Raw genomic sequence first — 12,920 nt, 5'->3', positions numbered from 1 at the left:
CTTGTTCCCACCACCAAATCACTGAAGGCAAAAAATATCAGCACATTGCTGAAATGGCTTTCTTTTTCTCATAATACAGCTTAAGCTGTGTTTTTAAGCCACAAAAGTAACATCACATGGCCATTTCCTGGGATTCGTAGCTGGCCCACAGACAAATCCTTAGCAGCAATCAGTCATTACTGTTAGGACAGTCTACAAGGCTCTTTACAAGAGGGAGAGAAAAATGCCTCCGAGAGCTCTTAAAATGCTTTCCTGGCTCTTTGCATCTACCTTTTGGTGTGTATGATTTGCCCTTACATCTCACGTTTGGCCGCGTTGTAAATTCCTACAGACTTTTGCAGCAGCATTCGCAGCATCAGACAATGGCTCTGTGCAGTTTCTTTTCCAGCTTTCCCAGCGCAGAACTGCCATGAACGTTAACGAGGGCTTCACCATTGTAAACCGGGCACATCGAGCTGAGAACAGCAGAACAAAACCCCACGAAATCACAGTGAGCAGCGAACGCTCACGATTGGGCCACCCGCTGAAGTTGCTATTTAAATTATACAGTACCCAACTCGGTCTGCTGTGAATTCTCGTCTGAGTTTCACCAGCAGAGTCGAATTAGAGGTGTGAAACTGCAAATAGATGTTTTACTGTCTCGGTTAACACTGAGCCCCAGCGACTTGGAACTTTGAAGGAACAATGGCTGATTCGTGTCTGCCTCAGGCATGGTATTAATGACTGCTGGGAAAGTCAGGTGAAAATAGGGCTTTTCTGCCTTTAGCATGCTAACTAGCTGAAGTCCCTAAAAATCTCCTCAGTTTAAGCCCTGGATCCCTCACGCAACCCAAAACATGATTAGACACCAAGGAATATAATTTAATCTTTCATTTTCCTTTGTGATTCGTAGTTAAGTTTCCCCCCTCCTCCATAAATTCACTATTTTATGTTTCACAGACTTCAGAAAGAGAGCTAGCGTTGTAAGCTTACATTACTTGAATTCTTTTAGAGCAAGCAGTCCATTTTAGGTCACGGATTATATTGTTACTGGGTTTTGAACGAGGCTAAATATTCACACGTAGGCTTGCATTACATAGCCTTTGGCCAAAACCAGACCGGGTTGTTAGCGCCTGGACAACCTCAAAACATAAACCCTCTCTGAAATGCTCCAAGTAAAACTGAAATCTCCTTCCTTCATCTCTCTAGCCTGGAAGGTCTTAATAGGGACAAGCAAACAAGCAATATTCAAGCAGGTCAGCAATGAATGTCAAGCATCTGAAGCCTTCTGACCTGAATGGCAAAACAAGAGAACATTTCAACAAAATGTTCAGCCAACACAAATAGTTATTTTGTTGCAAATATTATTGTAAAAACAGGGCTCGAATTATGCTGCATAATGAAGCAGCCTGAATTTTTTATTTGACCTGTTCACTGCTCCTATTGAGCTTAATTTCCACAGATACCCTACCAAGCTAGCATACTAGAGAGTTTCTACCGAATCATCAGATTTTAAGTGAAACAAACTTTGTGAGAAGCAAACTTAGATTTTAGATTGCAAATGATGCCTCTGGACATTCCAGAGCAAGCATTACACTTAACACCAGTGAGGGCAACACAATAAGGGGCAAAAAAGCACATGCTTAGCAGTGAACACTAGCAATTAACTACCCGCAAAACAACAGGTCCTCCAAAAACCACTCAAGGAAATAGCTCCAGTGAAGAATTCAAACACCACATCCAACTCAAGAAAATCCGGATAGGGTTGTAAACAGCTTGCTAATACATGAAAGAACATGCGAGGAATTATCCATACACATTTTCACCAGGAAAAAGTAACTGACCCTGGCCCCCTACATTTCCTGGACTATATTAAAAGAATTTCATCTATGCTTTTTCTGAAAACAAGTGGCTTTCTTGTTTTCTATAATAAGAGCAGTAGAACTTGTATTTTAAATGGAGAACTGTGACACATTAAAGAGATCTGAAGCCAAATCTACCCCCAGTGCTGCAGTACAATCCAGAAATAATGTTTTTTTTTTCCTTTCCAATATAGTTACATATTTTGAATCAGCTTTTGACTTTGTATGCGTATTCAGAAATCCCATCCTTAGCAACACTTAACATTTATGGTGTTATCCAGAGCAGACGAGTGGACTAAAATGAATGCTTGATATTACAAAAGAAAGCTCTGCTTCAGAAGCTTCTATACGTTACAGCATAGAATCAGGTTTTTAATTCTTTGAAATACCTTAAACTCAAGGACTGACTGAAAAGCCGCTTAGCCGGCTGATGCTGCAAGCAGTGCTTGGAGAGCAGAGGTGTTTATGAAGTGCAAGAGTGTCCTGTCTCTGTTTATGAAACCAATTGGCTTTACAGAAGCTTACTGCCTTTGCTGAACATGCTCTGTCTTTTCTATGTATTCCATAGTAAAGGTAGCGCCATGCCAGAAGAAACAGATGTTGAATCTTATTAACAGCTACTGGTTATCCTGTAAGTAACACCTTCATCTTCAAAGATTTGGGGCAAACTTGCTAATTAATCCTCCTGTGTGGAAGGCAATTTAAATTGTCAGAGACATAGAAAAGTTAGCTAAACAAAATAACAATTTTAAGCTCAAATAACACAGCTGCCTTTGAAACAACGACGTTGACATCTCCCAAAATAAAAGGAGCGCCAACAGATTTTGTAAAACATTTGATCGCCGCATATCCAAATCGAAAACTGTTTTACAAATGTGTTTGAAACCACATAAGTGGCATCTTTTTAAGAAGTGGACAAAAATAATCAGGCAGTTTTACAGAACCAAAAGCAGTAAGACGTGATAAAGGCTTTCCTTGGGCTAGAGATGAACTGAGAATAAAAATAGTGAAAGATAAATGTCCCATTAAAATCTCCTGTCTCTGAGACCCTCCTCCCAATTTGCAATGCAAATAAGTACCTGTGAAGACCCAAAGAACCTAACAAAATTGTCAGCTGTTAACTCTGAGCGACTGGAAAATAATGATCTTTGCCTCAAGGAAGACGATCAGCTTTTGATTTTCTGCATTTGATATACGAGACAAATTCTTGCAATCCTTGCACTTAGATATAGCTATTAATACAGCCTGAAATACACACCAAAATAAATGGTTACAGAGCACTTCATAAAGAAAAATCCTGAATTCTCTGCTGGTTTTCTCCCCTTATTTGCAATATAATTCTTTCCTCCTTTCCTAAATACGTGCTTGCAGTATTAGAAAGAAAACTCCAGTGATTTTCACTTTACCAAAAGGTTATACAGAAACAAAAGCAAATACAGAAGCAGGTTGGGGTTTTTTTGTGTGGATTCCTTGTCAGTTTTGAAAGCAATTGGAGACCTCACAGAAATCCTGAATTTCTAAAAAATCATGTGTTGGAATTAGAAACATTTTTCATTTTTTTAAAAATAATTTTTCTTGGCAGAGGCTGTGGATTAACTCGGCTATTCCCATTTTATAGCAAGCTCATGAAGACTATGTGACTTTAAGTCACACCTACATCACAGATGTGAACATACACAGCACTTATAGGAAAGCTGCCATAATACTTGGGTTGCCTGAATACCATATCACAATCCTTACACCTCAAGGTCACACTATCCTCCAAAAGCTTAATTCACTTTTGGACACAGAAATGCTTTAAATATATTTCTAATTATACACTGTGTTTTAAGTATATTTTTTCCAATGGCTGTGTAAGAGTAAAATTCATGTATGTAAAATGATAATATACACTGTAATTCTAGAGAGCCATCATAGATATATGATATTATATATATGATGCTAATATTTTTTATATATATATGATTGGAGTCAGAAATATAGATAAAAAAAAAAAAAGCCAGAAATATAAATAAGTGGGAAAAAAAATGAAACAAAGAAAATGAAATGTTAGGAGTCCGTTTAAGATTTGTAGTGTATATAAAGTATTTCCAGTTGTGTGACTCTTGGGTTACCTTTTTTTTCCCACATAAATGAAACAGCAAGTAATAAGCCCTTTCAGACCACAACCTCACCAACTGGCTAGCAGGTGGGTGAAGTGATTCTGTCTCTCCTACTCAAGTTGAGAAAACTTTCCATCTGCTTTGTATCTGCATAAAACATTCACAAATGGGAACTAATACACAGCAGACTAAAAAACCATAAACTCAAGAAGAAAAATAATGAACTTGATCAAAACTGGAAGAACTATGAACTCACTTCCACCCTAAAGATATCCAAACAACCTAAGGACTCTTGTTATGAAAATGAACATTAAGCTCAGAAAACAGGAAAGAACAGCAAGACATAAATCAAATAAAAATATCATGAGGTTATGCTTTAGAAAACTGCATGACTTATACCATTTCTTGTGTATCGAGTTCTGTGCCTACAGCCTTTTACAGAGCTAGATAACTCCAGGCAGCCTAAAGGACACAAACCACCCATATGCCCATAACCAGTGCAAGTCTTGTTAGCAAGAGCTTAAGGTGGCCACCTGATTAAAAAGTGAATTTTGACAGGTAAGGAAGAAATCAGCCATTCTCTGTACTTGACAAGGAATAGAAAAGGAATTTTCACGTGAATTTGAGATGAAACATTACACCAGGAGAGGTATTATGAAACATTTGCTGTGCTGAGGTTACAAAACCCTTTTGTCAGTGTAATGCTCACATGCAGGTAGAATGGTCTGCAAAGAGATGATCAATAAGGATAAAAACAATCCCTGGGGTACCAAGAAATTATTAGATGCCATGGAGTGGCCAGAGGGGATAGAAAACTGAAAGGGAAATACAGAACTGAAGACTTTTCACTTCCCTCCTGTATTCCTATGAGGTATTAGTATAAAACGTGCTTGGGCTACAGCCTGGAATCAGATGTACAATCAAGCACATAGAGATCCTTCAGTTGGAGTCAGTTAACAGCAACGTATCACAGGACAGGGATATCCTATGCACCTCCAGCAATGTGTTTTTAAATAAGGTACAACAGTGCTGTGACTATTTTAAACAAACATCAGCCCTAAAATCTGTAAGAAGAGACAGGCTTTGCATCTTCAACAGACATCGTCAGCTTAAACATTTTTGCTGACCAAGTATATTCTGAACACCTACAAGCACATGCTGGGCATAAAGCTTTAGCATTCTTCCAGTAGCACCACAGACATGGGTAAAAGAGAGCTGGGACCTCTATAATTTAGATTAATTGCTTATTACAGGTATGACGAGAGGTGCTGTGGGAGTACTACAGCCTCAAATAACAACTGAGAGCAGACGTTTGAGCCAATGTAATCCCGTGGGCCCTCCGGGCTGAGTCGCAGAGTGCTTTACCTCTGCAGCAATGCCTGTCCCTTTCCAGCTGCTGACAGTACAAGGATACTGGCAGGGATCCGACTGCGTGTCTCCTCGAGGAGCTGCCCTGACTCACCACCCTTTTGTATCAGTTACACGTTTCTGCACATCAGGCAAGATCCAAACCCATTTTAAGTCTGGCTCCTCATTTTTCTCTGTCAGTCTGTCAGAAACCAATGCTGGACATCCAGTGTTCCATCCCTGGCCAGCAACACCACCGGCTGCCACTGCAGAAGGGGCACATGTAACCTGCCAGCCATGCCTCTCTGCAGGACACAAAGAGGGTACGGAGTTGGCTGCGGCTTTTCAGACACATCTGAAGTTTGAAATCAGTCAGTTTTAGCAATGGTTACATGGGGGTGATCAGGGGTTTCTAAATCTGCATAGGACTGCTCAGCACCCCTCATGCTGTCATACGTAATTCTTGGTCATACTACAGTTTAAGGAAAGACTGGGTTGCTCTACAGACACTGACAGGGGAAGAGTGAGATGGAGAGATCACGGATCACACATTCCCTGAACTGCTACAACTGCTTTCCTAACAACTGCAACAGCCATGCTGGTGTGTCCACCACCTGGACCCCACAGCCTCCTGTCTGTCACTGAGAAGTGATGAGCAACAGTGAGGCCATCTAGCAGCCTTCCAGTACCTAAAGGGTGCCTACAAGAAAGCTGAAGGACTTTTTATAAGGCTATGCAGTGATAGGACAAGGGCGAATGACCTTAAACTGAAAGATGATAGACTTGGATTAAACATAAGGAAGAAGTTCATTACTGTGAGGGTAATGTGACAATGGAACAGGTTTCCCAGAGAAGTTGTGGCTGCCCCACCTCTGGAAGGTGTCCTTGCCTGTGACAAGTGGATTTGAACTACATGGTCTTTAAGGTCCCTTCCTACCCAAACTATTCTATGATTCTATGAGGGCTAAATCTGCCACATGCATTTTACTCACAAACCCCTGCTCAGTCTTACAGTGGGCTTCATAACTCTAGCATAACAGCTTTTTCACAATTAGAATAAATAATAGCAAATCAAGAATAAAAATAACAATAACAACAATAATAATAATAACAATAATAATATTAATAACAACAATAATAATAATATGAAATCCTCCAAAAGCGATAGCCAGGAAGCTTTCTCTAGCTTTCAAGATTACAAACAGCTACAGTTAAAAGTTGAAAAAGAGGGTGAACAAATTCTAATTATGGAAGGTGAAGAAATCAAAGACATTTATTTATGTGCAATGTAAGATCTAATATGTCACCTTGCCGCCGCATTGGTGATTATCTTCAGACTGCTGGGATTACGGATCAGCTTATCCAGGATGCTGACAATCTGCTCAAACTTGGGTCTGTTGTTTCTGTCTTTCTGCCAGCAGTCCAGCATCAGCTGATACAAGGCAGCTGGGCAGTCCATAGGAGGTGGCAAGCGGTACCCTTCATCAACAGCCTTAATCACCTGCACAAGGATAAAAGTTTTTGGAACCTTAAAGGCACTTAAATCAACTTGTTTTTATCAGTTCTGCGAACCACATTAACATGGACATTCTGTGTTTAAACAAATGTGTTTATTCACTAATTTTCTTGTCATGTAATGCCTCTGGTTTATCTGCAAAGTAAACCAGGCAGTAAATTAGGCATACAGAAAGGGGAGTTAACATACAGTATGCGACTTTGAAGAAGGTGAGAGTCTTGATAGGATCTTCAAAACTCACACTTGATTGAACTACATCCGTAAGCAAAAGCTACAGTTAGTGGGGTGCTTGTTTAACTATGCCAGACTTCAAAAGGTCTTGAATATCTCTCATCTGATCACCCTTAGCAACACACACTTTCCACACTCATCAGTGGGCACTGCACTTGGCAGAAAACCAGCTCAGCCTCTCACGGGACATCCTGAACTCATAGATAGGAGGTCTTGTGGACTATCTCACAGGGACAGAAAACACTGTTCAAAGTTACCATGAGGATAAGTGTACACTACTGTGCAGGGTAGGCCTAATCCTTCTATCATTTGTCTAGATTGACAAAAAAGTTAGGATAGAATTTACATTGTTATGAAGCTTTGTAAAACAATGATGCAGTATTGCATCGTTGTATATATTCTTACAGTATCTACTGCATCACTGTATACACTGGGGTTTTATTCATGGTGTAATAGATGCTGCAGGACTGATCAATAGGTGTTACACCCTAGTGAAAAGGTTGTATTAAAAGGCTTCATAACAGTGATAAAGCCATATTCTGTAATTTTTCCTTTTTATCTGGATTGGTTCATACAAAAACAGGACAAAGTATTCTAAATCAGAACAGCGATAGGAAAACAGGCTGTGGTTTAAGCAGCCACTAAGCAGAAGCACATAAATAGGTTAACCCTTCTCTTTCTGATTTTAATACAATATTATTAAAGGCATTCTGCTTATATCAGCTTACATAATACATTTTCTTAATCTCCAAAAACAATGGAAAAGAACATTCATGACTAATTAAAAGAAATACACGGGGTTTTTTTGCAGAGACTTGGGTTCCAGAGGTACTCATTTGAAAGGGAGTTTTCTTCTTTTTTTCCTCATAAAGTAGTCTGACAACTGTATTACTGACTTTTTTTAATGTAGTACTGGTGACAATATATACCAACCCTTTGGAAAATCTAACTGTGTTAGTGACTCTGCTGCAGATAATTCAGTTCATAAGTAACTCCTGTGGAATAAATCCAGGATTAATAATACAACAGAAAAAGATCCCAAAATAGATACAATAAAAATCTTATTTGGGGAAATGTTATGCTTCTTGCAAAAATACTGGGAGAGATTCATTAATCATTTTGATTGCAGGCTTGGACAGTTTACTAATGTTACAAAGAAGCCTGTATTGGAAGTCTCCTAATCAGATCGCTCTACTTGTCTATTTTATCCCTTGATTACTTCCAGAAGTAGTTTGGTTTCATTAAATTCTTAGTAAAGATGCTTTGCTTCTCGTTTTCACAAGCACCAAGGACAATTGATTCTGTGTATTTGACATGTACAGAAAACATCTACAGAATATTATACAAGTGGAACCGAAAGGGATCAACAGAAATTTAGGAGGGTTTTCTAACAATAAGCTAAGGAATGTAAAAGGTAATGGCCTCATTGCAGTGGAATTGTTGGAATCATCCTACAGAAAACCACTAGCATGATGAAATTCTCTATTATGTTTCCTTCAGAAGTCCAAAATACCCTGCTACAAAGACCTTGGCTTTTTGTTAAGTTCATGAGAACTTTTACTTGGCCAGGGAGATTTGGAGATTTTTATTTCTACATCTTATTCAATGTCAACGTCAAAAACTCAGAGCCACCTGGTTTCATTCTGCTTCGCTTCCTTTCACAGCTTGATCCTGTATTTGAAGAACATAACTCAGATAACAATATACTCACATCCTGGTTGGACATCTCCCAGTATGGTCTCTCTCCATAAGACATCACCTCCCAGAGAACAATTCCATAGCTCCATGCATCACTGGCTGATGTGAACTTCCGATACGCAATGGCTTCTGGTGATGTCCATCGGATAGGAATCTTGCCCCCCTAAAAGAAAAGAAAAGAAAAGTCCATTTCACTTCAATACAGTGAATATAATTTTGCATGATTGATCATTTTATCCCTGAGATTCCTAGTTATCATTACATTGGTGCATGACACAGCATAAACTGGAAAATGCTATTACCAAGAAAGCACCTTGTACGCTATAAAATGTTACAGTGCAAAATATATTGAAACCATATAGATAGATATATCTATAGATAAATAGTATACATACGGTATAAATGTACATATATACATACATGTACACATATATATTTATGCACAGATAATAAATTGGTGAGTTAAACATGGTTGATTTTCAGATATAAAATGGTTGGAAACTAGTAGGACAGTCATACACCATTAAGGATGAAAAAGCTAGTACAAGATCCCTGCTTAGAGCTAGATCTTTTCGCACAGCACACAGGGCTGGGTTTGGCTATTTGTAAGGTATCTCAAGTGAATTTCCTGTTGGTGTGGACTCTGCATGGTTTCACCAAGTTTTTCTAGGACATTCAAGGAAAATAAGGGGCCACAATGGTGCTTTGTTTCGCTAACACCAAGCCTCCAAATGCACAGAAAAAGGTAACGGCTGTGACCGTACACACAAATTTCCAACTTCAAAGCTGTTAGAGACAGTCACAGAAAAACAGATTCAGATAGGGTCATCTGCGCAGAGAGAGCCCAAAATGTCATCTGGGGAAGTGGTCTTGAACATGTTTTAGTCACAAGAAACACCAGCCATCATTAAATCACATAAACTTGAAAATAATGAAAGCTACCATTACAATTAATAATGTTAGGGGAACATCTCTGATTATGTCCACCGCTTGGTGCTACAGGTCAGGTGTGTAAAATGCACGTAACCAGCCTGACACTGAGTTTCTGCAAGATGAGAATTAGAGGAAAGAGACAATTTCCAGTGGTGCCTGCATTTGACAGAGGGTTTTGAGACTCTGATTTGAGAGTCACACATGAGAAAGGGTTCTAAAAGACAGTGGTGCATAACTTGTTACTTCAGGTAATTCTGGAGCGAATATATTTGAATACAGAATCCTCACAATAACCTGTGTAGGAAGGGAGTGCTCTTATTTCCACTGAATAACCAACAAGAAATAAAATGTATAGACATTAATGTTTTGTCTACTGTTCCGTAAAGTATACCTGTGCTGAGGGTAGCCATACACTCACTATATTCAGCTGAACTAGCTTGGTTAACAATAGAAATGCAGACATTAGTGTTAATTAGAAACCTAAATACACTGAAGCCGCTTAGGCTTCACGGCTAATATTGCACAGATTAGAATAAATATAAGCAACACAGGCAGGCCTGACTCAGGCCATATAGGAAAGCCCTCAAGGCAGGCAGTAGTTATGTTGGTTTTCTTGCATCAGCATGATGTATGGTTCTGTGAAATGCAGAAATATCATTTTGGAGGTTTTAGACTATTACTCTCTAAAAAACCCTGAATTTCCGTGGGTGGCTTCAGGCTCACTCTTTTAGATACATGTTAAGATACAAAAATGGAGCTCTTTTTGCTGTATCCTAGAGGAATAACTGCAAGATAGCACGGAGAAAAAATCTGCTTGTGGCTAAAACGCGAGCACTTTAGGCAAGGGCAGGAAACACCACGTCTGATAGAAGGTCTTTACCTTTATAGCCTCATGGAAAAAGTCATTCACACAATTGCAGAAACACCTTTACACAAAATGACATTAATTAGCCTCCTAACATTTTGGCAATGCTTATTGCAGGGCAGGGAAGATTACAAACTCAATGAAACCAAGTTCTTCTGGCTTGCTCATTTTAGTGAAAAATGAAGGCACATCAACGCTAGATTCCATTACAAGCAGATAAATTTTCTTTGCTAAGTCTCAGCTGTAACTCTATACAAGCCTAGAGATGCATCTAGCATTACCATAAATGAGAATAAAATCAGAGTATCAAAATACAGCTAAAAAGAAATCAACTGCCACTTAATAGAGTATAAAACTATAATTTTGCCATTCTGTTCCCCTATTTGTCATTAAAATGTCAATCTTGTCTTTGCATTTAAAAGGGGACTCTGTTGACTTGGTTTTTGAATAATTCAAGGGCAAAACAGGAAAAAAAAGGAAAAATTCTAGTAAATATTTTTTCGACAAACAAGCATTTTAACACAAAACCAGTCCCCTCAAAGGACTATGCAACATCCGCATTTTAGCAGATGTCCAAATATCAATATATGCAGGAAACCTGAAGAGCTGTATCAAGCTAAAGACATGGGTTTTTCTATTGCTATTACCTTGGAAAATTGTAGTGCTTGCTAATTCAAAATCTATTTTGAAATTAAAACCCTATGCTCATTCAGCATTAGAAGATCCCTTTTACACTACTCTCCACTATTTCTGAGAAATACACATCTCATTTGAACACATATCTCTTCAATTTACTGCTCTACCTGATATCAACACATTCTTTGCGGTATTTTTTGCCAGGATCAAAGATATTTCACATAATTTACCTTTGAATAAATTGAATCAAAGACTTTCCCCTAAACCATACAGTTGGAGTGGGAAATTTAAGTTCCCATACTTGTTTCTTTACTTGTCTCTTGTGTTTTTATCTCCTTTCCCCAGTCTCCCAATATTTAAAATGTGTTTGACAATACCTACTTAGTAAACTGCTATGAGAAATCACAGAAACACAGAATCATAGAATAGTTAGGGTTGGAAAGGACCTTAAGATCATCCAGTTCCAACTCCCCTGCCATGGGCAGGGACACCTCACGCTAAACCATTACATACGTATGTCCATTAAGTTTTCATACAGTTTAACCTTCTTTATCTCCTATTTTTGTTGCTTATCCTCCACTGGAAAACCTGAAACTGTAATATTACTGGCTGATATTACTGGGGTTCTACCCTTCAAAATTAGTACTATCAGGACTGAACATGCAAGATAAATTTACTAAATGAAAAATCATTATATATATGCCTAGGAAAAAGCTTTGCCCAAATCTATTTGATACAAGCTTATAAAGAGAAATCTACACGAGCTATTTGTAATATATTTACCGACTATTAAATACAGGTTTTATACATTTTTGTTATGGTCTCCCTTTAAGAGCATGCTTATCATGAAGCCCAATAAGCTGCCTGAATTTGAGCAGAAAGCATTAGTATTAGAAATTCTAGGAGTTTGTTATTGCAGCTTAAAATCCCAGGCAGCCTAGGCCAGAGAACTACTCCTGGGGTTTGAAATCAGTACGCTAGCAGTAGCCAAAAGTTCTATCTGATCTAGCTGGAGCTGTGACTCCTACAGTATCTGGCCTTTCAACATAATTCACCTAATATCAATGAAGCCCTCAATTTATTTCTAACATGTCTGGTACTACAGCACAAGGCAGCTGTTTCCAGACCTTCATAACCCATTCCAATAGTTGATTTACAATCTGTTACAGGGTGATTGCCACAGGCACCTAAGCCACAGACCCAGGGAGTGGAGGCACAAGAAAAATGGTTTCTAACAGAATTATCAGAAGAACTTTGCGGGAAAACCTGAAGGTAAGTGCCTGACATTAAGTCATTAGCAAAGGGCTTAGGCTAGCTCAGGAGACACCTTCTTGATACAGACCCAAGATGGTTACATGCCATTGAGATGAGCCTGACTTACCCTTTTAAGCACCTGAAAAAAGACCCGATGCTACTTGTTCATCCCTTATTAAAGTTTTACCTTTAAACGATCTCATTGAGGGGTAAATGATAACAGGATACAGTTTCTCTCCCTCTCTATCCCTTCCATACACTGAGACTGTATTACCATGGTTTTTGCATATATAGGGCATGAACAAACCGCAACGAATTTCTGTCAAACACCAACTGCAATAACGTGTGTCTAACAGAGAAGATTCTTGCGCCCTTCCCTGGGGACACAATGGAGTAGTGCCTTGCCATGCGCTCTCTGCTCTGGCACCATTACCCAGGGGCACCTACCAGAATACTTGCCATCAAAGCACAGGCTTTTTTATAGTGATGCAGATTTA

General features: G+C 38.9%; 1 protein-coding gene across 1 annotated transcript in view; it reads right to left on the bottom strand.

The window, feature by feature from the left end:
* Nucleotides 1-12,920, bottom strand: part of EPHA3 (EPH receptor A3) — a gene marked incomplete at its 3' end in the record, with an annotated part of 215,811 nt that overhangs the window by 6,402 nt on the left and 196,489 nt on the right. Inside the window, exons 14-15 of the mRNA XM_080613975.1 lie at nucleotides 8,749-8,898; nucleotides 6,598-6,791 (exon numbers count right to left, since the gene is read on the bottom strand). Coding sequence (XP_080470101.1) covers nucleotides 6,598-6,791; nucleotides 8,749-8,898 — 344 coding nt within the window. The remainder of the gene's footprint in view (nucleotides 1-6,597; nucleotides 6,792-8,748; nucleotides 8,899-12,920) is intronic.

The sequence above is a fragment of the Psittacula echo genome (genome assembly GCF_963264785.1).
Source record: "Psittacula echo genome assembly, chromosome: 3".
NCBI classification, from domain to species: Eukaryota; Metazoa; Chordata; class Aves; order Psittaciformes; family Psittacidae; genus Psittacula; species Psittacula echo.
This window is presented reverse-complemented; position numbering and strand designations above follow the sequence as displayed.